Source organism: Schistocerca nitens, chromosome 5, assembly GCF_023898315.1.
Source record: "Schistocerca nitens isolate TAMUIC-IGC-003100 chromosome 5, iqSchNite1.1, whole genome shotgun sequence".
NCBI lineage: Eukaryota > Metazoa > Arthropoda > Insecta > Orthoptera > Acrididae > Schistocerca > Schistocerca nitens.
Genome location: NC_064618.1, coordinates 861,201,307 through 861,224,247, shown reverse-complemented (window position 1 = coordinate 861,224,247; position 22,941 = coordinate 861,201,307). Strand labels below are relative to the sequence as shown.

The following is a 22,941-nucleotide window of genomic DNA, read 5'->3' as shown; positions in this document are numbered from 1 at the left end:
GTATTAGGCACTCTTTCAACCATTTCATATAATTTTCACTGTTGATTTTGTTGTGATAATCTTCCAGTGTTGATCTCGACTCATAGATGAGCTCTGCACCATCAATGATCCCCATTTCTCCTCCTGCATGATCCACTATTGCTCTTTGTCCAGAAGTTTCATTTTTCCACGCACCTAGTATGTCACTATGCTGCCAGCTTTTACTGACACTATACTGTGTACGCACCCACATTTTAATGATACACACAGCAGGTTTCTTTGCAACTTTCTCGTTTTCTCTCAAAGTTTTAAGAAAGCATACACACCATGCTATAATGTCCTCCCTCTCAACCAGAAATGTTCATCTATTTTTACATTTTTTTAAACAAAACCCCATATCCTTCAAAATTTTCTAGAAAGTGGTTTATTTCCCTGTGAAACTAATGTCTGCATCCTACTTCACACAATTGTAAAGGTATTTCTCTTTTAACATTGTAAAATTCCTAGAACTTTCTTTTCAGTAAACACTTATCAAAGTCATTGAGACACTTCATTTTCTTCCTCAATGTCTTCTTCCTTGGTGTCAAAATTTTTTGATCACTCTGTCTGGCTTTTGTAACATCATTCACAACATTACACACTGTCCTTACACTCATTCCTACTGCAGCTACTGCTCTCTCCAGAGGTAGATAGTGATGGTATTACCAAACCTTTCTGTTTCTCTTCTCAACAGAACTGAACTACATTAGTGATCAAGACTTTTCTGTCGGAGCATGCTCTTTGATAATGTATATTTGCGCAATCACTATCCATTTCAGCAGACGCTAAGTACACACGGTAGTAGTAACACACTGTGACAATAATGTGACTGTAAAATGCTGAGCCATGTGCGTCATTCGTGTAGTGTCAAGTATTGTCATACACCTTAGGCCTCGTCAGTATGTAAACAAAGCTTAGTTCCGTGTTCTGCCATTGGCAATTGTAAAATGAACAGGTAATAACTTGGTCCAATGTTAGGGAACACACATTTTCAATAAATTACCAGCAACCATTAAAAACTTGGTTTCAGATAAACCACAGCTTAAAAAGGGTTTGAAAGACTTTTTGGTAGACAACTCCTACTTATAGGCGAATATCTTAAAAGGGACTGTTAAATAAGCTTAAGTAAAAATGTGTATTAGATTCTAGTTTTGACAGCACTTGGTCACAATAGTCAAGATCGGGTATTTTGTATATGATAAATTGATTAAAAGTGTGTAACTATGTTTCATTATTATAGTGTATTAATTTTGTAAATGTTAGCAGTTCCAGTTTACTATAATGTATTCACATATCTTGACAATCTCCTGACAAATGATCATGGAATGAGTATTATATTCAATTGTGGTATATTTTTTATGTTATACTTTCTGACATATTCCACTCCCACTAGAATCATCTCATTTTTGGGTTTATGCAATGAAAATTGAATCTAATCTAATCTAATCTAAATGTATGTAATATGTATTTGTGCAACATATACTTAGCCAGTGCCATGAACTGTTAGTAGAAATAATAACGCATATAGTACCAATCTGTATGGAATATTCTTATTAATGTTTATGATGCCCTCTGAGTTACAGTGTATGTTTCTGACATGATAAAATAAATTAACTATGCAGTTGCTAGTGTTTCATCTCTGAAGTTGTCCCCTACCGACTGGGATGAAATGAGTGAATAGTGTATGTGTCAGTCATGGCCTGTAAGCCCAAAACTTTTGATGAAAGTAAACAATTAAGTGATAACTTCAGCTGTTCTCCTACAGCCATTGCCCCTCTTTTTTTTTCCTCTGTACTCTGGAAGCATTTTATTGCTATATACATAAATACATAAGTAATTTCTCTTTCAAGGCCTACAGTTGTGCACGGTTGTATTCAGAGATTATGCGTGCCTGCTTAATCAGCTTAAATGATGTCCTCGAGACAAGCAGTGAATCTCAATGGGGAGCCTTCACATTTCTCAAGGTACCTCAAATCCTACTGCAACTTCACCGGCATCATTTAGCTTCAAGAGCTGGTACGTATCATTGTTTAAAAAGAAAATTTGTTTCGGTCATTGTGTGTTGTACTTCGTAATTAAACCTTATGCTTACAGATGTGTAATAGTGAGACTATAATACTGTAATAGAAGACTGTATACCTTTGTATATTGTGTCTCCTTCTAACATCGTAACAAATATAAAATCTTATAACAAAGAATGTTTTGAAAATTCAGTTAACACAGTGTAACCAACTTTGGAAATTTAAAGTCAGTTAGCAAAAGTATTTGAAAAAGTCTTTGAATGACAAGTTTTCAGAAGTGATGTTCTGGTTTAAAAATGTGATAGCAAGGAGGCCATGGTCAAGTTCTAAAATGACAGGTATATGATGTACTCAGTCAGACCATTCATTCAGAAAAGATGGTGTGTGCAACAGAAACTAGGTGTAAACATTAGAAAGCAAGCTTGATGTTAATAACTTGTACTTCTAAGAATTTTTTAATGAAAAATTAGAAGACCTGCTACTCTTTGCTTCACTCCATTTTAATTTTCAACATCTTTCATTGTCTTTTCCCATCTATTTTTCACTGTCCGCACCAACTTCCATTACGTACAATGCACTTAGCTTGCTTACTCTTATTAACTCATGCACAATGTTTTAGTAATAATCTTTGTCTTGCATATTACCTTGCTTTCCACCTTTAAGCTCTCAGGTTTTCAAATCTGGTCCAATGCAGTCCTCAACAATCAGTCTTTCCTTCTCATCCTGTGCAGTAAGTCTCCCCTGACCCGCAGTTCTGGGTGACTTTCCAAAAATCTAACCCTTTTCCTAGACCTCTCCAGTCCTTCCCCTTCAACCCTTCTGCCTGAAGAAGGAGGCACTGGCTCCAAAAACTTACCAGTCACAACGGTTTTTTATTTGTGTGTTCTGACACCTCTTAGAGAGTAGATTTCTTTTATGTACCCAATTAAATAATTTGAATATTGAATTTTGTGTATGTGTTTGTGTTTGTTTGTGTGTCTATCAACATGCCAACGCTTTCGTTTGGTAAGTTACATCATCTTTGTTTTTGTTGTTGTTGTTGTGGTCTTCAGTCCTGAGACTGGTTTGATGCAGCTCTCCATGCTACTCTATCCTGTGCAAGCTTCTTCATCTCCCAGTACCTACTGCAACCTACATCCTTCTGAATCTGCTTAGTGAATTCATCTCTTAGTCTCCCTCTACGATTTTTACCCTCCACGCTGCCCTCCAATACTAAATTTGTGATCCCTTGATGCCTCAGAACATGTCCTACCAACCGGTCCCTTCTTCTTGTCAAGTTGTGCCACAAACTCCTCTTCTCCCTATTCAATACCTCCTCATTAGTTACGTGATCTACCCATCTAATCTTCAACATTCTTCTGTAGCACCACATTTCGAAAGCTTCTATTCTCTTCTTGTCTAAACTATTTATCGTCCATGTTTCACTTCCATACATAGCTACACTCCATACAAATACTTTCAGAAACGACTTCCTGACACTTAAATCTATACTCGATGTTAACAAATTTATCTTCTTCAGAAACGCTTTTCTTCCCATTGCCAGTCTACATTTTATATCCTCTCTACTTCGACCATCATCAGTTATTTTGCTCCCCAAATAGCAAAACTCCTTTACTACTTTAAGTGTCTCATTTCCTAATCTAATTCCCTCAGCATCAACAGACTTAATTAGACTACATTCCATTATCCTCGTCTTGATTTTGTTGATGTTCATCTTACATCCTCCTTTCAAGACACTGTCCATTCCATTCAACTGCTCTTCCAAATCCTTTGCTGTCTCTGACAGAATTACAATGTCTTCAACGAACCTCAAAGTTTTTATTTCTTCTCCATGGATTTTAATACCTACTCCAATTTTTTCTTTTGTTTCCTTTACTGCTTGCTCAATATACAGATTGAATAACTTCGGGGATAGGCTACAACCCTGTCTCACTCCCTTCCCAACCGCTGCTTCCCTTTCATGTCCCTCGACTCTTATAACTGCTATCTGCTTTCTGTACAAATTGTAAATAGCCCTTCGCTCCCTGTATTTTACCCCTGCCACCTTTAGTATTTGAAAGAGAGTATTCCAGTCAACATTGTCAAAAGCTTTCTCTAAGTCTACAAATGCTAGAAATGTAGGTTTGTCTTTCCTTAATCTTTCTTCTAAGATAAGTCGTAGGGTCAGTATTCCCTCACGTGTTCCAACATTTCTACGGAATCCAAATTGATCTTCCCCGGGGTTGGCTTCTATCAGTTTTTCCATTCGTCTGTAAAGAATTCGCGTTAGTATTTTGCAGCTGTGACTTATTAAACTGATAGTTCGGTAATTTTCACATCTGTCAACACCTGCTTTCTTTGGGATTGGAATTATTATATTCTTCTTGAAGTCTGTGGGTATTTCGCCTGTCTGATACATCTTGCTCACCAGATGGTAGAGTTTTGTCAGGACTGGCTCTCCCAAGGCTGTCAGTAGTTCCAATGGAATGTTGTCTACTCCTGGAGCCTTGTTTCGACTCAGGTCTTTCAGTGCTCTGTCAAACTCTTCACGGAGTATCGTATCTCCCATTTCATCTTCATCTACATCCTCTTCCACTTCCATAATATTGTCCTCAAATACATCGCTCTTGTATAGACCCTCTATATACTCCTTCCACCTTTCTGCTTTCCCTTCTTTGCTTAGAACTGGGTTTCCATCAAAGATAAGCCTCTACTTCCTTACATTTGTCCTCTAGCCATCCCTGATTAGCCATTTTGCACTTCCTGTCGATCTCATTTTTGAGACGTTTGTATTCCTTTTTGCCTGCTTCATTTACTGCATTTTTATATTTTCTCCTTTCATCAATTAAATTCAATATTTCTTCTGTTACCCAAGGCTTTCTACCAGCCCTCGTCTTTTTACCTATTTGATCCTCCGCTGCCTTCACTATTTCATCCCTCAAAGCTACCTATTGCTCTTCTACTGTATTTCTTTCGCCCATTCCTGTCAATTGTTCCCTTATGCTCTCCCTGAAACTCTGTAAAACCTCTGGATCTTTCAGTTTATCCAGATCCCATCTCCTTAAATTCCCAGTTTTAATCTACAGTTCATAACCAATAGATTGTGGTCAGAGTCCACATCTGCCCCTGGAAATGTCTTACAATTTAAAACCTGGTTCCTAAATCTCTGTCTTACCATTATATAATCAATCTGATACCTTTTAGTATCTCCAGGGTTCTTCCATGTGTACAACCTTCTCTCATGATTCTTGAACCAAGTGTTAGCTATTATTAAGTTATTGCCTGCACAAAATTCTACCAGGCGGCTTCCTCTTTCATTTCTTTCCCCAATCCATATTCACCTACTATGTTTCCTTCTCTCCCTTTTCCTACTCTCGAATTCCAGTCACCCATGACTATTAAATTTTCGTCTCCCTTCACTACCTGAATAATTTCTTTTATCTCATCATACATTTCATCAATTTCTTCATCATCTGCAGAGCTAGTTGGCATATAAACTTGTACTACTGTAGTAGGTGTGGGCTTCGTATCTATCTTGGCCACAATAATGTGTTCACTATGCTGTGTGTAGTAGCTTACCCGTACTCCTATTTTTTTATTCATTATTAAACCTACTCCTGCATTACCCCTATTTGATTTTGTATTTATAACCCTGTATTCACATGACCAAAAGTCTTGTTCCTCCTGCCACCGAACTTCACTAATTCCCACTATATCTAACTTTAACCTATCCATTTCCCTTTTTAAATTTTCTTACCTACCTGCCCGATTAATGGATCTGACATTCCACGCTCTTATCCGTAGAACGCCAGTTTTCTTTCTCCTGATAACTACGTCCTCTTGAGTAGTCCCCACCCGGAGATCCGAATGGGGGACTATTTTACCTCCGGAATATTTTACCCAAGAGGACGCCATCATCATTTAATCAAACAGTAAAGCTGCATGCCCTCGGGAAAAATTACAGCTGTAGTTTCCCCTTGCTTTCAGCAGTTCGCAGTACCAGAACAGCAAGGCCCTTTTGGTTATTGTTACAAGGCCAGATCAATCAATCAATCATCCAGACAGTTGCCCCTGCAACTACTGAAAAGGCTGCTGCCCCTCTTCAGGAACCACACGTTTGTCTGGCCTCTCAACAGATACCCCTCCGTTGTGGTTGCACCTGCGGTACGGCTATCTGTATCGCTGAGGCACGCAAGCCTCCCCACCAACGGCAAGGTCTATGGTTCATGGGGGGGGGGGGGGGGGCGGGTCTATGGTGGACAGGATTAGTTTTTTCGCTTATTTTGAAATAAGAACAGAAAATATCAAGCTAGGGAATGACCACTGTGCCTTTGCTTGTTGAGGTTGGCAGAGTGTTGTAAATGTTTTCAGTTCTGACCCTTATATGGAGTCAAAATTCAAAGCATGTGCCACGTAAAACAGCCATGTTAAGTTTCCGCATTGTATCAACTTTTGAACTTTAGCTAGCAGACAGATGTAAACGTTCCTTTGTTCAAAGATCCTAGGTCACATTGCTGAGTGTTATGTTGCACTATGCAGCATGTATCTTACACAGACCATTCTGCCATCTTCAGCTGGTGGTGGCACCAGATAATTGAGCGTGCTGCTACATTGTTGCTTTTATGCACTATTTATGTTGCAAACACATTCCTACACATATTATCTTGACAAACTGGGTTCTGCCAGATGATGAACAATACGAGTAACTGAAAATTAGTTGCATTTTTTATATTTATTGGCAGAAAATCAAGCTATTTAAAACTTTCTCTGATAAAATAGTTAACCTGGATACAATTTGCTATGAAACATCTGTTATGTAATTTCCTTTGGTCCCTATGACTAGCTAATTAACTTCTGCTCCATGCTATTCTTATTTGTCTAGTACATTTTCTTTGTTTCTTTTTTGTGCAAGAGAGAGAGAGAGCATTGGTGGACGTCATGTCTCCTGTTGGCTTATGTGCTGAAATACGTTGGCAGTTCTTCGGCCATTTTAAATGCTTGAATTTTCAATATCTAAACTACATTTCTGTACCCAGATTTTAACGCACTCAATGTTTACACGCAATACCACAGGCAGAAGTCACAAAATATGTTCAGAAATGTTTATCTCTAACCAACAAAGCAGAATCACATGTAAATTAGTCTTACGTAACAATCTACTGATACCTTAACGCCACTCATGTGGCCATCACAACATGCAACAGTGAAATACACTAGTGTAAAAAATCCAGTAAGATAGAACAGGTCTCTTCCACTGGAATAGAAACAGCCATTGAATAAATAAGTACCCAGCAAATGCACATAATTTACATGGTAAACCTCTTATTAAGGCAAATGTTTTTGCATTTGTTCATCATTACAATATTGGTAAAAACATATACAAATATCTGTATAGACTTTCAAATTAATGTTTTCTGTCCATTTTAATATATGCTAAATAGTCATGGAATGGCCAGGTGAAACATGTTTGAGTAAAATAAAAACTACAACAATTAAATTGCAAAATATTGCTGTTTGCTAATATGTCCACACATGGATAGAAAACTATTTACATTGCAACAGTGAGAAAGAAATCCACATCATACAACTATCTATTGTGTATGTTCTCATATTTTAGCTGTTTTAATATTATGTATCAGACATGCGTGAGGGAAAATGGCTTGACAATTTAGTGTAATGAACATGGAAAACTGATAAAAACGGTATCTAAGCTGGCATCTGCAATAAACTAGTGGTCATAATTGATGAGCATATTCACTTGTGTGATATATCTCAGAATATTGTGCTGTATACATATATGCTATGACTACACAAGTTGTGGAAGATACATAGCTTTTATAATGTCATAATTTCTGTCCATTGTATAATTCTATAATTGTATCCAGGTTAACTATTTTATCAGAGAAAGTTTTAAATAGCTCGATTTTCTGCAAATAAATATGAAAAGTGCAACTATCACAATATACTTATGGCAACTGATGATGCGTATATGTTTTTTTTTTCTGAGATGAGTTCAGTTAGATGTGTCCATTGTACTAGGGAAAGATATTTATTTCCTTTAATTAACAACAATTATTTCTGTTTCTTTCAGGAGAACTGCCAGATACACGAGAAATTGGTGATTATTCCAAAGACATTGTAGACTCAATAGAGCTGCTTCTGCAGTACACACCACTTCTGGATATTATGGATTCAAAATGTTCTTGCAATTGCCTAGAATTTTTGTTGAAAGAACTGCAAAGTGTTGGGCTTGTTACAGATGCACATGTGCAACATTATAAAACCAAACGGTATGCTTTCAGAATTCAGTGATGTGTAATAGTGGTAAACAAAAGATGGTAGTTGCAATAGTTAACAGATTTTCATGTTTCATTGATTTACTTGTCATGGTTTAAGAACATTTAAAAGATGTAGTTTGGTAATTAGTAAGGTAATGACAGCCACACAACTCAAATTTATAATGTGTGTAGTTACTTGTCTGCAGTGTGTTATTGGTTTACAATATAATGTTGTTTATGTTATATCTTTGTTAAAATGAGTAATTCATTCATTAATAATATCATTGAGAAACACCACTCTGTAAATAGGTAATTAATATGTAAGAAAGGGCATAATTCACAAATTTGTGTAACTACAATTAATCAGATACAGGAGATGATCAGCAGTGTCCACATAAAGAGCAGCTCTGAAAGGAATAAACACTTCTCTGTTCTTCAGGACACTAGATGAAGGAAATGAGTTAAGAATAATAAATAATTGAAAACAAATTATTAATCTCACACAAACCTTTGTGTATCATTATACTGTATAGGATATTAGGCCTCCATGGATAATGACCAAGACAGTTTTCCCTTTTTGTAATTTGTCTTGCACTTTCTCAGTCGAACATCTGCAGAAGCTGTCCAGGACCAGCATGTTATGTAAATTCATTAAGGCACCAGGGCAATGTTGCCAAACATATGTCTCCCAGTCAACCACAAGATCATTGTCCACTCAGTCTTACCAATACGCATTTCCCTGATGTTTTTGAAATGGTTTATATTTTAAATATCATGCAGGGTGGTGGCTTTTATCGCGTTACACACATCACTGTACACTTTTGCTTCTCATTGCCGCTAGTTCATAATATGCTGCGTTCCCTTTTTGATCTATGTTACCAATTTACATTAATATATGGGAACGTTTGTGGTGCAAATGTATCACATAGTGATAAAATTTCACTGCTTTTACCTCGTAATCACCTGGAAGCTGTTGAACGATGGTAGTTTTCCTCCAGAAGCTGAGTCCGTTTAAACTGAAAAATCTTGATAGCTTTGAAACCAGTGACACCTAGTTCTTTGGCTAAAGCCAATGCTTTGAGTTGGCATGTTTCACTATTCAGCACACATCCATATTTTTGCCTCTCATCTATATAATCATAGAGCCATTTTTCTAGGTCAGATGCTTTACTATCTGGCCGTGAAATCCCTGGCAATAAGTGTCCATTTTGTGAAGCAGCTTTTTGTTTTTTTGCCAGTGGTGAATACAGTCCTTGCTCACATCGTACTTTCTGCCCACTGCATGGTTTCCAATGTTCCCTGCTTCTTCAATGATGTTTTCTTTAGCTGTATATGAGTGATAATGAAACCTTGTAGCCATAATCAACAAGTTAACAGGTGTTTAATACTTCTAACTTGCTATTGTCATGTCACAGACTGAGGCCACAACACTGTAGTATAACGGGATTTACTTTTGACAATGGAGCAATACCAACCTTATTCCAATTAATCTGCACACCCCAGTTTTTTGTTCTTAAATTTGGTAAATAATGTGGTGGATTATTAATGTGTATACAGTAATTAAATTGGCATTGGTACTCAAAAATGAAATTTAAATCAATGAGGATAAACTTGCATGTAAAACCAGCTGTGTCATCAAGAAAGAAGAAAGAAATTGCAAGCTTCCAGGCTAAGAATTACTCAGTGCTAATGATAAGAGCAGGAAAAAGAAAGAAAAGAAATTGAAAATCATGAAACTTGTAAAAGAAAGGTAATGTTTCCTAGGTGTTGGTTATAAGAAAAAGGTAATAGCTTGATATGTAAACAAGTTGCACAGTCATGTGTTTCACTACTCCAAATTGGTTTTTGTTTGATGTTCTTGTTGAAACATCAAGTCTGAAAGTTTGATCTCCTCCTGTCCCCTTATTGTCAGTGTCAGCTGCAATTTTTATAGTGTGAAAATTTCTTTACTTCCAATGTTTTTTGGTGCAGTGTACTTAAGAGTGTTCAGTGCCCTCGGTTGCAGCAGATACTTAACAAAACACTGTGTTGCAGAATAGCTACACAAATCACATACTCATTTAAGTCTCGAGTAGATAAAAACAGCAGTAAATAACAGTTAAGGTGAAATTTTATGGTATGAGTTATGCATCAGCCAAAATATGTATCTCATAGCTCACAGTGTATTTGCAGAATACAATATTAGAATGTAATACAGGCCATTCACATTGGAGAGAAAACTTTCTGTTAGAACAGATTGAATATCAACTGAAATTTCTTTCCCATTTGCCAAGTTTAACAAAACAATAAACAATTTAAATTTCATTTTGATTTAGATCTCCCTATTGTGTAATACTTTTTCCACCATGGAGCCGATAATATGTTTCCACCACTATTGGGTGTTGAACTCTTCTATTACTGCATAATCAGAGTATTTTAGCTCTACCAATTCATATTCAATCAATCCAAACAATGATAGTAACAGCAAAATAAAGTTTAAATGTAAGGATGTTGCTCAAGAGGTTGCCAGTCACCTTTTTCTGTTTTAATCTGCTGTCTGACAGTCAGTCAGGTCACAAAATTCACTTTGTGGAATATTTTGACAACATTGTGTGCTGCCATCTTCAAGTGATCCTAATAAATGAGTATTTCCTCGATTACCATTCGAATGACTGTCTTCTTTCTGGAACTATTTTGTATAGGCTTTCTAGGCAGAGTCCAGTCCATGCTCAGCCTCTTAGGCCTTGTGGGTGGTGGGGAAGATCAGTACACCATTCCAATACAAGCCCCAGCCAGTGATCTGTATGTTACTGTCACAGTGCATTGAATTTGGTTGATGTGTAATGCATGAATTACTGGAATACAAACTTGGGCCTACAATTAAGACACAGCAAATATGAACTTTTACACACATGACCGCAGTCTCTGGCTGCTGAGGCCAGACTGTGAGCAGCAGCACATGATGGGAAAATGGCTCTGAGCACTATGGGACTTAACAGAGGGGAAAGCAACCCTGTGGTGGGGGTAAGAAGGAGGCTGTGGCAGGGAAGGGGAGGTATAGCAGGGTAGGGATTATCATCATCATCAGTGTTCTGCCTAAAGGCAGGTTTTCACATGGTAGTTCTCCAGGCTGTCCGGTCTTCTGCCATCCTCTTCAGGTCTGCATAATTTCCTCTTCCCTTTATGTCGTCTATCACCTTGTCACCTTGTATCTCCTTCTTCCTCTCAGTCTTCTCCCACAAAGCAATCTTTCCAAAGCATCTACTAGCAAGCACTCCCTTCTCAACGAATGTCCCAACCAGTTCTTTTTCCTTTCTCTTACAACCTTCAGCAGACATCTTCTCTCACCAACCCTTTCCAATACTCTTTCATTACTCACTCTTTCCATCCAGCTTATTCTCTCCATTCTCCTCCACATCCACATCTCAAATGCTTCTAACCTTTTTTCATCCTCTCGTCTCAGTGTCCATGTTTCTGCCCCATATAGTGCTACACTCCAGACAAAACATTTGCCAAGCCTTTTCCTTAGTCCTTTATCTAATTTGCCACACAAGGGTCTCCTCTTTCTGTTGAATGCCTCCTTCGCTATGGCAATTCAAGTTTTCACCTCCTGGTGACATCTCAAGTCTTTAGTTATTGTGCTTACGAGATATTTAAATTCATTTTCTTGGCTAATGGTAGATTGTCCTATTTTAATATTGGACAGTCTGCGTCTTGTACTGATAACCATACTCTTTGTTTTTGCTGTGTTTATTTGCATCCCATATTCCACACAAGCTTCATTCAGATGTTTGAGCACGTTATTCACTGTCCGCTTGTTGGGGGACAATAAAGTGCTGCTTGTGGGAGCATAAAGGGATGAGAAGGTAGGGCAGCTCTGTGCAGTTGGGGGAGGGAAGGTTAGACAGAGAACATGGTTTGGGGGGGGGGGGGTAGCAGAGGAAAAGAATCAAAGTAAGAAAAGGGCTAGATGGGTAAGGACAATGACCAACGAAGATTGAAGCCAGGAGGGTTACAGGAGTGTAGAATATATTGCAGGGAGAGCTCCCACCTATGAAATTCGTAAAAGCTGGTGTTAGTGGGAAGGATCCAGATGGCATGGACTGTGAAGCAGTTATTGAAATGAAAAATGGCCTGAGGGGAGGGGGGGGGGAGGGTGCTCAGTATCGGGCTGGATGGTTCAGCTGGTTCTTGGCTACAGTTTATCGCTGGCTATTCATGCGAACAGACAGCTTGTCTTGCCGACATAGAATGCAGCACGGTGGTTGTAGCTTAGCTCGTAGATCCCATGACTTGTTTCACAGCAACCTAGCCTTTGATAGGATAGGTGATGCTTGTAACCGGACAGGAGTAGGTGATGGAGGGAGGGTGTTTGGGAGAGGTCTTGCATCTAGGTCTATTACTTGGTTATGAGCCATGAGGCAAGAGGTTGAGAGCAGGGGTTGTGTCGGGGTAGATGAGGATATTGTGTAGGTTCGGTGGTTGGCGGAATACCACTGTGAGAGGGGTGGGAAAGATAGTGGGTAGGGCATTCCTCATTTCGGGTCACAACAAGAGGTAGTCGAAACCCTTGTGGAGAATGTGATTCAGTTGCACCAGTTCTGGGTGGTACTGAGTTACGAGGGGAATGCTTCTCTGTGGCCCGACTTTGGGAGGTGGTGGGTGACTTGAGAGATAAGGTGCAGGAGACCTGTTTTTGTACAAGACCTGAACGAGATCCTTGGTATATTTTGAGAGGCTCTGTTCATCACAACAGACGCGATGGCCATGGGTGGCTAGGATGTATGGAAGGGTCTTCATGGTGTGGAGTGGGTGGCGGTGGTCAAGGTGGACATGTTGCTGGTGGTTAGTAGGTTTGATATGGATGGAGGTACTGATGTAGCAATCTTTGAGACAGTGGTCAACATTGAGGATCATGGTCTGTCGGTTTGAGGTGTTGAGGTTCTGGAGGAGTGCGGATTGCGTGTCCTCACCCCCGATCCAGATCGTGAAGATTTCATGCATAAATAAAATCGGGTGAGGGGTTTGGGACTCTGTTTGTTCAGGGAGGACTCTTCAAGATGGCCCATGAATAGCTTGGCATAGGATGAAGCTATGCGGGTTGCCATAGCCATAAACTGGGTTTATTTTTAGGTGATGCCTTCAAAGAAGAAGTAATTGTGGGTGAGGATATAGTTGGTCGTGGTGATTAGGAAGGAGGCTGTAGGTTTGGAATCTGTTGGGCGTTGGGAAAGGTAGTGTTCAATAGCAGTAAGGCAATGGGCATTAGCGACATTAGTGTTAAGGGAGGTGGCATCAATAGTGGCGAGCGGGGCACTATATTGTAAAGGAACAGGAACTGTGGAGAGTCAGTGGAGGAAATTGGTTGGTATCTCTTATTGGGAGGGTAGGTTGCAGGTGATAGGCTGAAGGTGTTGGTCTGTGAGGGTAGAGATTCTGTCAGTGATGACCCAGTTTTTTTGTGCCTGTCTGCAACTCGTCATTTTAGCTTTTGTATTCCTAACTTAACGAATACCATTGCAATATGTTTTCACATTTTTCTATGTCTCCTATAACTTTTGGAGTGGGGTTCTTTGACCTCAGGGCAGATGGAATCAGGTAGTTGTTATAGGAACTGCTCACAAAAACTCCGTGTAAGGTGTTATTCCATACCCTTGTCACTTAATTGAAAACTGTACTGTCCAATGTATGTAGGATGTCATCAACCTGCATTAGGTGGTCTTTGTTCCTCCTGTCCTCAGAGCAGGTGGGCCCCTCTCATATTAGGGACTGAATGACCCCTCCTTTATAACTTTCCTCAGCCTATCCTCCTTTTATGCCAGAGGAAGGAAATAGTACTTCCAAAAGATTGGATAGTTTATTGTACTTTTTGTGTGGTTACCATCTCCTGAATATAATTTATTGGCCCGCCATACTGTCTCATAATTTTATAGTGTTATCAAGTGAATGTTCCTTCTGATACCACCCTAAACATGCAGATATAAATCCGTAAGTGTAGTCTTTTGATAAGCACTGTCAATCAGTGTGCTATCTCAAATTTGTCTGAGCAATATTTGCAGTAACTGTGGCCAGTAATTCTTGTGGATAATCACAAATTAAGTGTTCAATGAGACTTGTATTTGTTACAAGGTTATGAACTTGTAATCTATAGTAGCATGTTTCTTATAACTGTACATAATATTTACTATCTGAGACTTAAATTGATATGACTGTTTAAAAGACTAACAAATAAACTACAGCCACTTCTTTTCTTCATCATTGTCCACCTCTTTAACAGTCTTGATAGTATAGTGTATGAAACTTCCTGGCAGATTAAAACTGTGTGCCCGACCGAGACTCGAAGTTTCATATCAGTGCACACTCCGCTGCAGAGTGAAGATCTCATTCTGGAGTATAGTGTATGTCTGACTTTTCTTCTTTGTTTAGCTGTACAAGTAGTTGTGTTGTGTGGAATTGTAATGAAATTAGTTTTGCCAATAATGCTTTCTCCGTTTGCACAAAATTGATTGACATTCATGTTCTTAAATTTGATTTTTTCCCTGTTTCTTAAGGGAAGGCATGATCGTTGCAGTACTGAAACCTGACCAAGCAGCACAACAGACACCCTGTATACCAAAAATTATAACGAGAGCAGAGTCAACTCTCTCTGGAATTCTCAAGACCTTGGATACTGATTATGTTAAAATACAGGTAGTATTTAAAGTTGGCTTGTTGTGTATAAGACAGAAAAGTCTCTTTTGAAATGTGAGTACTGGTGGTGCTTATAATTCAAGACTATAAGTAAGACTTCAATAGAACTGATGGAAGTGATGGTAATGGACATAGAGGACCTCAAGCAGTTAATCAGAGGACCAACTCATGAAGGTGAAATCTTTTACTTGTTGGTGACAGACAGACTCGCATGTTTCGGCTCAGTTAGCATAGAACAGGGAATTGGTGATCATAAGGCTTTGCAGCATCACTGAATGTGGCTGTAATTAAGAAGACTAAGCTCTCAGGAGACGTTGTCTTATTGTAGCACTTTCTGCGCGGGTGAGAGGGTTTGCATGTTTCAGTTAAGTGGAGGGCTATACCAGTGGCAGCATAGCTGCTGGCAGAGTCTCCTAAGCCAGCCAGGCCTCTGCAGAAGAACCAGACAAAGAGTGTCTCACAACTATTTACTTGGGCAAAGCTACTATAATGTTTTTCAGCATTTTATAGAAATCATACATTTGATTCTCACCTTTTTTCTCTCATATGGTTTAATAGTTGAATAAAGCGGTGCTAAACCATTTGTGTTCTAGTGTCAGATTATTGTGATTACTATCATAAATTCTGTCACGAGATGAACTACACATTCTTCACTGCAAAATTCTGGCTGCTCTTTATATTCACCACACATAACTAGGTACATACCTAAACTGTAAATAATTTGGGAGTAAAGGTGACAACATTGTTATCGACAGCCACACAAACAGAATGAAAACTCCACTAGCTTTTGCATGAACCATCACACACACACACACACACACACACACACACACACACACACACACACACACATGCCTGTACAGCTACATTATGCTACCTCTTACTTAAAAATGAGAAGGAAAATATACAGAGATATGGATAAACAGTAAGTGAGAGATAAAGCAGATGTTCATTATGAAACAGTAACAAAGGATGAATGACACGAGGTTTAGGCTGGGACTGTAATGTTGAGATTCCATAAAGCCATTTAATAATGTTGTCTGGCTTATTCAGTCTAAGCTTGTGCTTTGTCTTTAGACATTAAATCCTAATTTTCCGTCTTTTATTGATTGTTTTGATGTGAGGAACATTTTGTTTCTGGTATTTTGTTATAATGACTTCATAGTCAAGCAGTAATATTTCTGAAATTCCTTAGCACATGGCATGTGCATTGCAACACATTACAAATATAAATTTATCAGTTTAATAAGTAATGTCTCATTACACTAGTTGTCCAAAACTTCATCTTAATGATTTCAGAAAGTGGGCAGTTAAATAGAACTGTGTCACTACAAAGCAATACAGGATGTTGATTTAATTATTTAGTGACTATTGAGATCACAACAGTCAATAAATTGAACACTTGCTCTAAAAATGCTAATTAATTAATTTTCTCTGTGTCATATATTGTGACCCAAATGATACCTCCACATTTTTTCATGGAATGTGCATTTATTTTTCATGATGGAAAAATGTTCTGACTTTTCATATTGATGCCTATAGTAACTGTAAATAGTAGAGGCATGATAGTTTATTTATAAACCATCATTATTTGGTTTTCAAACTAGAGTGAAACCTTACTTTGAAAAACCTCTTTCAGGAAGCTGTTGTGAGCATACTGTGTCAGGTGCTAACTGGAAAAAGTTTTGAACTGATCCTCTCTGTGGCAACAGTACAGGGGAAGCTGCGTACTTTTGTGTCCAAATTGATTAAATTTAATGAATGCAGCAAACAGATAGGTGGTGAAGGAGGGAAGGCTTCACAGACTCGTGCAGTTTTATTTGATGTCACATTCCTTATGCTGTGTTTCATAGTGCATACATATGGTTCAGAGGTAAGTACAGTTGCTTTTTATGTGTATGAGATTTTTTTTTTTTTTTTTTTTGTAACTTATTAATTGTAAATCAATAATGATGTACACCTGGGTGTTCTTCCAAGCTGTTTCCATTGTATGCACAGTATTTCAAAAATCGGCACAGCCATCTTCTTTAGGTGCTGCAAGTTTTGCTGTTACATGTACTCACTGCCTGAACTCTAGCTAGTCCAGGTAGTGAGTATATAATAACAGCAAAATTCCCAGCATCTGAAGAAGATGATTGGGTTGGTCATCGAAATATTGTGCAACACCGGGAAAAACATGATTGATCAGTCACACAGAGAAAACCACATTTATCATAATCTGGTAAGAGCTTAGCTCTCTTGAGAACAATCAGTCATGCAAAATGAATTTGAATGAAAAATTGATATGATTATGCAAAATTGTGGACAGAAACTAAAAAAAGAATAATTCTTTAAGCATGTTTAAGTAACATACATATAGTACTGTAAATATTCTACAAGGACAACCCCACCTTGTCAAACATGGTGCCTAAGTGTCAATTTTTATGATAAAATCTGTCTTCACAGGGTATTGTTCATCTAGTAACACATTTAATCTGTGTCATGTTTATTCCATTTTACTTACAGTAGTAGCTGATGGAAACAGCATTGACAGATATTTTGTTTTCCTTCTGAGTCATACACTTCTGTATGGCTAAGAGTTACTTCTAATATTGGAAGCTGTGTAAGTGTGTCGGGGGAAGGGCTGGGGGTAGATTGCAGTGCCCTGTTGGAGATTTCTGAAACAAATATTTGAGAAGAAACAATCAGTGCACTGCCAGTAGGATGAGTAAAGAAACCCACTCATAGGAAAGAAGATGTGTTGGACAGTTTCTAAGTTATGATGTTCAACTCCTTTTTTACATGCCTGCATAAACAAGAAGTTGGATGTTGTAACTCAGCTTTCGAACTTCCATTTTTCTTCTAATAACACAGTCACATGCTTCTAGATTGAGGTCCCCCCCACCTCCTCCCAAATTGTTTACAAAACAACCGTATTCCCTTCAGAATAATCTCTATTACAACTAATACATTTGTCCCAGCTGTGCTTCTACTGTTCATTTTTTGTGATCATCTTTAGAAGTGGCTGACAGCTCCTCCCTCCTGTTTTTCTTGATTACTTCAATTTTATCAAATCAGTGTCCTTTCATGCCCCTTTTCAAGCGTCGAAATAAGAAAAAGTTGCACTGAGCCAGATCAGACGAGTAAGGTGTGTGGGGCAGTGGAACCATGCCTCGGCATACGTCAACTCGAAGTTCCTTTTGATTGTTAGAACACGAGAAACGAACTTGGCAGCAACCCTTTTCATTCCAGAATCTTCCATTAACTTTCACTGAACTGAGCTACAGGATAACCCATTAATCTCTGACAGCTGATCAATTGTCTGTCAATGGTGTGTGAGCACAAACTCTCAAATTTTTTCAATATTTTTGTCGATTGGAGCAGTTGATGAATGCCCAGAATGAGGTTTGTCAGCAGTCAATATGTTGCCTCTTTTAAATCGAGTAAACCGCTCAAACACTTGAGTTTTTCCCCGTAGCATCATCTTGGAAATCTCTTTTCAACATTAAAACATTTTCAGTGAAGTAAACGAAATTTCACAGCTGCTTGTTGTCCAGTTAAACTTACCATCATAAAAAACAAAACAAGAACAAACATCGCTAGCGAAAACAACCACTGCAGATGCACAGAACAAGCCAGGTCAACAACACAGACAGCACTGAACTGACAATGAGTTCTGCTATACACACCTAGCGGCAGAAATGCCTACTACACAAGCTCCGCCCACAGCAATGTTATTCCAGCTTTTTATTGGGTACCCCCCTTGTTTATGTGCTTGGTTAATGCCCAGCTCTTCACCTATATGGTGAATTCACCTATAATAAGTAACAAAGTTTACTTAAATGGAATAAAATATGGTCACCAGCCTAATCAGGCATAGTAATATGAACATTACTTTTAAAGAATCTGTATTGAATTTTGGTAAAGGAAAGCTACCATTACTTCTTTCCCAGAAAATGCAGTGAAACTCTGATATAATCAGATAAGTGATACAGTGAATACCAGCAGTTATAAATAGCGTATGCAAGCTCTCACAGGAACGATTGACCCTCTATCTCTTCTCAACAGTAATACTTTGTTATATACAAGTTATCTCATCATCAAATGTTGTGAAAGACACTTCTAAACCAAAATTGGACATGGACATAGTCCTGTTTCAATAGTTGCTTTTCATATAGTACAAAGATAATTGTAAGTCACTTGCAATAGGATTTTTACACTTTCTGTGAAGCAATCTTGTTTCTATTTTTATGAATAAAAGCAATTACAGTAACTTTATCTTTCATAGGCAAAGACTTAGGTGGGGGCCCTCAAATAGTCTTTCCAATTTTTATTACACAAAACACACAAAACTCTAGAATTACTTCATAATGCAATTAGTAAATTCATTGTTCAAGAATGTTTCTTCATATTAAGCAACACTGAAGTGGGAATTCTCCACTGATCACTGCACTAAAGCAAACTAAACACACTTTTCTGAGACGATTTGTAAGATGCAAATTTAGGTATTGCTCTTTCACAGATTTCACTCACCTTGCTGGACTTCTAAAACATTTAATGCCGGTGATCTTTTATACAGGTTCTTAATTATCACTTTAAATGCATTTTACTCTAACTAACCTCAAAATAACGTGCTTCCTTTTGTCATCAGCACAACTAGTAACTAGTAATTTTTACTGACAGAATTAAATGCAGTTAGTCTTTGAAGCACAAATACTGTGAATTAAAACAAATCAAACATTATGGAGGTTTTCATAAATGCCATACTAACTACCTCCCTTGATTTCAATGAAACCCACTGTATTTCTATGTATCTTGTTGCATTCAGAATTAAGCAACACCAACAATCACTTATTTTCAATCGTTTTTCACATACAGGAAACTTGTATGTTAGTAATTATGTGGAATGGATCCTAAGAGGTATGATAAGAGGAACTTCAAGGGTCGGACACACAGTGTAACATATTTGCCTTATTATTGCAAATTAAACAACACTTAAATGTATTGGTTCATATTTTGACATAAATCTGACCCCTTAGATTTTGCTGAAGTGATGGCGCAATATTGGTGGTGAGTACACGGCCACCTGGTCTTTCCTCTGGATGTAATTTGCTCTATTACTTTCTTCTTAGTGACAAAATTACCAACTTTAGAACCTCTTCCAATAATAGAGCACCATTTTAGAGTCATACTCACATCTGAGACCTTTCCATATTAATCCAGGTACTGGATGCCTCAATCAGCACTTGCTGCTCAGACCAGCCTATCCAGTAGCTAGCTGCCGACTGACTGGGCTCTCACACTTGGCGCCCAGTCTGAGCGCCACATCCACTTTTAGCCTGCACCAGCCACTTTTTGGCACGCACCAACTCACTTCCGTTGTTAATGGGAAATACTGTTGCTTTTCATTTTATACAATGCAAGTCCCTAGATATGAACCAGCTTGTACATAATTGTAAACAAACATCTTTTAAAAAATCTCAATATTTAAATATATCTAAAGACAAAGATGATGTGACTTACCAAATGAAAGTGCTGGCAGGTCGACAGAGACACAAACGAACACAAACATACACACAAAATTCAAGCTTTCGCAACAAACTGTTGCCTCATCAGGAAAGAGGGAAGGAGAGGGAAAGACGAAAGGATGTGGGTTTTAAGGGAGAGGGTAAGGAGTCATTCCAATCCCGGGAGCGGAAAGACTTCAGAGTCTTTCCGCTCCCGGGATTGGAATGACTCCTTACCCTCTCCCTTAAAACCCACATCCTTTCGTCTTTCCCTCTCCTTCCCTCTTTCCTGATGAGGCAACAGTTTGTTGCGAAAGCTTGAATTTTGTGTGTATGTTTATGTTCGTTTGTGTCTCTGTCGACCTGCCAGCACTTTCATTTGGTAAGTCACATCATCTTTGTTTTTAGATATATTTTTCCTACGTGGAATGTTTCCCTCTATTATAATCAATATTTAAATACATTAACATGGCAACACAAAAGCCACATATTTATATAACATTTTCCTCCAATTAATACAAAGAATTTAAATAGTAAAGAGAAAACATTATACACAACTTTTCACTTCATTGCAATAGGTCAAAGACATTACATAGCAAAAAATAAATATTCTACATTGAACAGAATTAACCAGTACAGAATATTTACAGTATTAATTATGGTGTTACAAGTGGTTGTAACGACTCAGACCATTTTTTATATTCCATCTGGGATTATTGTTTTACTCTGTGACTTGCCCTGGAAAGGAAAGATAAAATCAGAGCATTAATAATAAAATCATAGTATTAATATAATAGCTTTATTTCTTAATTGCCATTCCCTGTAAAATCATCAAGCACATACAACAGAGTAAATTCCTGCATTTCGGCTTCTTACCTCTGATGTGCTTTATTCCTTTAAGTCTTCTCTCTCTCTGCATCTTGATTGTGAACAGATACAAAATAGTGCTTTGATTTACGACATGTTTATAAGAGAATAAATTGTTAATGCAATTCATACAACTGGCACAACTTATGAACACAGACAACAGTCTCATGTGAAGTGGAATATTACAACTGTTTTCCAAAAACTGTTTTTTAACATACAAGGAATTACTGATGCAGCACTTCCCACTTCCTTCTTCTCATTCTTCTCTTGTGTTATTTGTCAAACAGCAACACACACCTGCATTTATTTTCTTTGTGTATCTTTAGTTGATATTTTTTTATTTAATTGGATAGGTAAAAATTCTACTCACCAAGTGGTTGCAGAACACACACACACACACACACACACACACACACACACAAAAGACTGTTGTGATTGACAAGCTTTCAGAGACAGTGGCTCCTTCTTCAGGCAGAAGGCTTGAAGGCGAAGGTAGAAGGGTGAAGGAAAAGGACAGGAGAGGTCTAGGGAAAGTGGTAGATTTTGGGAAAATCACCCAGAACCGCTGGTCAGGGCAGACTTACCGTACGCGATGAGAAGGAAAGACTTCTTTCCTGGAGCCAGTGGCTCCGAGAGCTTGCCAATCACAACAGTCTTCTATGTGTGTGTGTTCTGCCACCACTTGGTGAGTAGATTTTTTACCTAACCAATTAAATAATTTCATCAACAATTGATTGTTTTTGTTGTTATTTTAGCTGATATTTGTTTGATATGTTTTGATTATTTTTTTAAGTAGACTTACGTCTCACCATCTTTAGCAAGAGAGTTGATGATAAAGTCATGACCACACTCTGATACATTTGCTTCCTTTGTTCAGTAAACAATGATTTACATGATCTCTCAGATTTCCTGTGTGTGGTTGATTAATTATGTGCTTCCAGATGTTATACAAATTTGTTGTTTCCATTTTATGCACAATACTTTGGCGACTGACCAACCTGCCTTCTTCAGGTGCAGCAAGTTTTGCTGTCGTGTACTCTCTGCCTGGACTTCAACCAGTCCAGGCAGTGAGTATACATAACAGTGAATATTGCAGTACCTGAAGAAGATGGCTGAGTTGGTCATCAAAGTACATTCTGTGAAATGCAGCACTTTCTGGCCCTGATGGTGTGATGGCCATAAATGTAATCTGTTGTACCTCCACTAAGCATGCTGCAGCTTCACTTCCACCAGAAATAGCAAAAGAGGCCTTTTGTACACCTGTGGAATAGTTACCAAGAAGCCAATGCTTAGATTGAACATCTCCAGGAAATCTGTCAGAGGAGAGCGCAATTGTAATTCTACCAGTCAACAAGGTCAACACTCAGTCCTAATAACACACGTGGACTAGAGTAATGATATTTTTGATGTTTAGAATGACATTGCCTACTGACAGAAAGATCTCAGTGCTATGAGTAAAATCAAGGGCAAGATAATGACTCATCTCAGTAAGCCAGGAGTTCCACGTAATGACGTTAAGAGTCAGAGAACATGAGCAGCTGTGCCACCACGATTGTATGGCCTTCCTAAGGTACACAAGGCAGGCATTCCTCTAAGAGCTGTCATTAGTTGTATTGACACAAC

The 22,941-nt window shown here is 38.2% G+C and overlaps 1 protein-coding gene across 1 annotated transcript in view; it reads left to right on the top strand.

Moving 5' to 3' along the window:
- LOC126259535 (mediator of RNA polymerase II transcription subunit 24) overlaps positions 1-22,941 on the top strand; it is a 158,052-nt gene that overhangs the window by 47,182 nt on the left and 87,929 nt on the right. The window contains exons 7-10 of the mRNA XM_049956410.1: positions 1,869-2,034; positions 8,110-8,308; positions 14,827-14,965; positions 16,605-16,838. Coding sequence (XP_049812367.1) covers positions 1,869-2,034; positions 8,110-8,308; positions 14,827-14,965; positions 16,605-16,838 — 738 coding nt within the window. The remainder of the gene's footprint in view (positions 1-1,868; positions 2,035-8,109; positions 8,309-14,826; positions 14,966-16,604; positions 16,839-22,941) is intronic.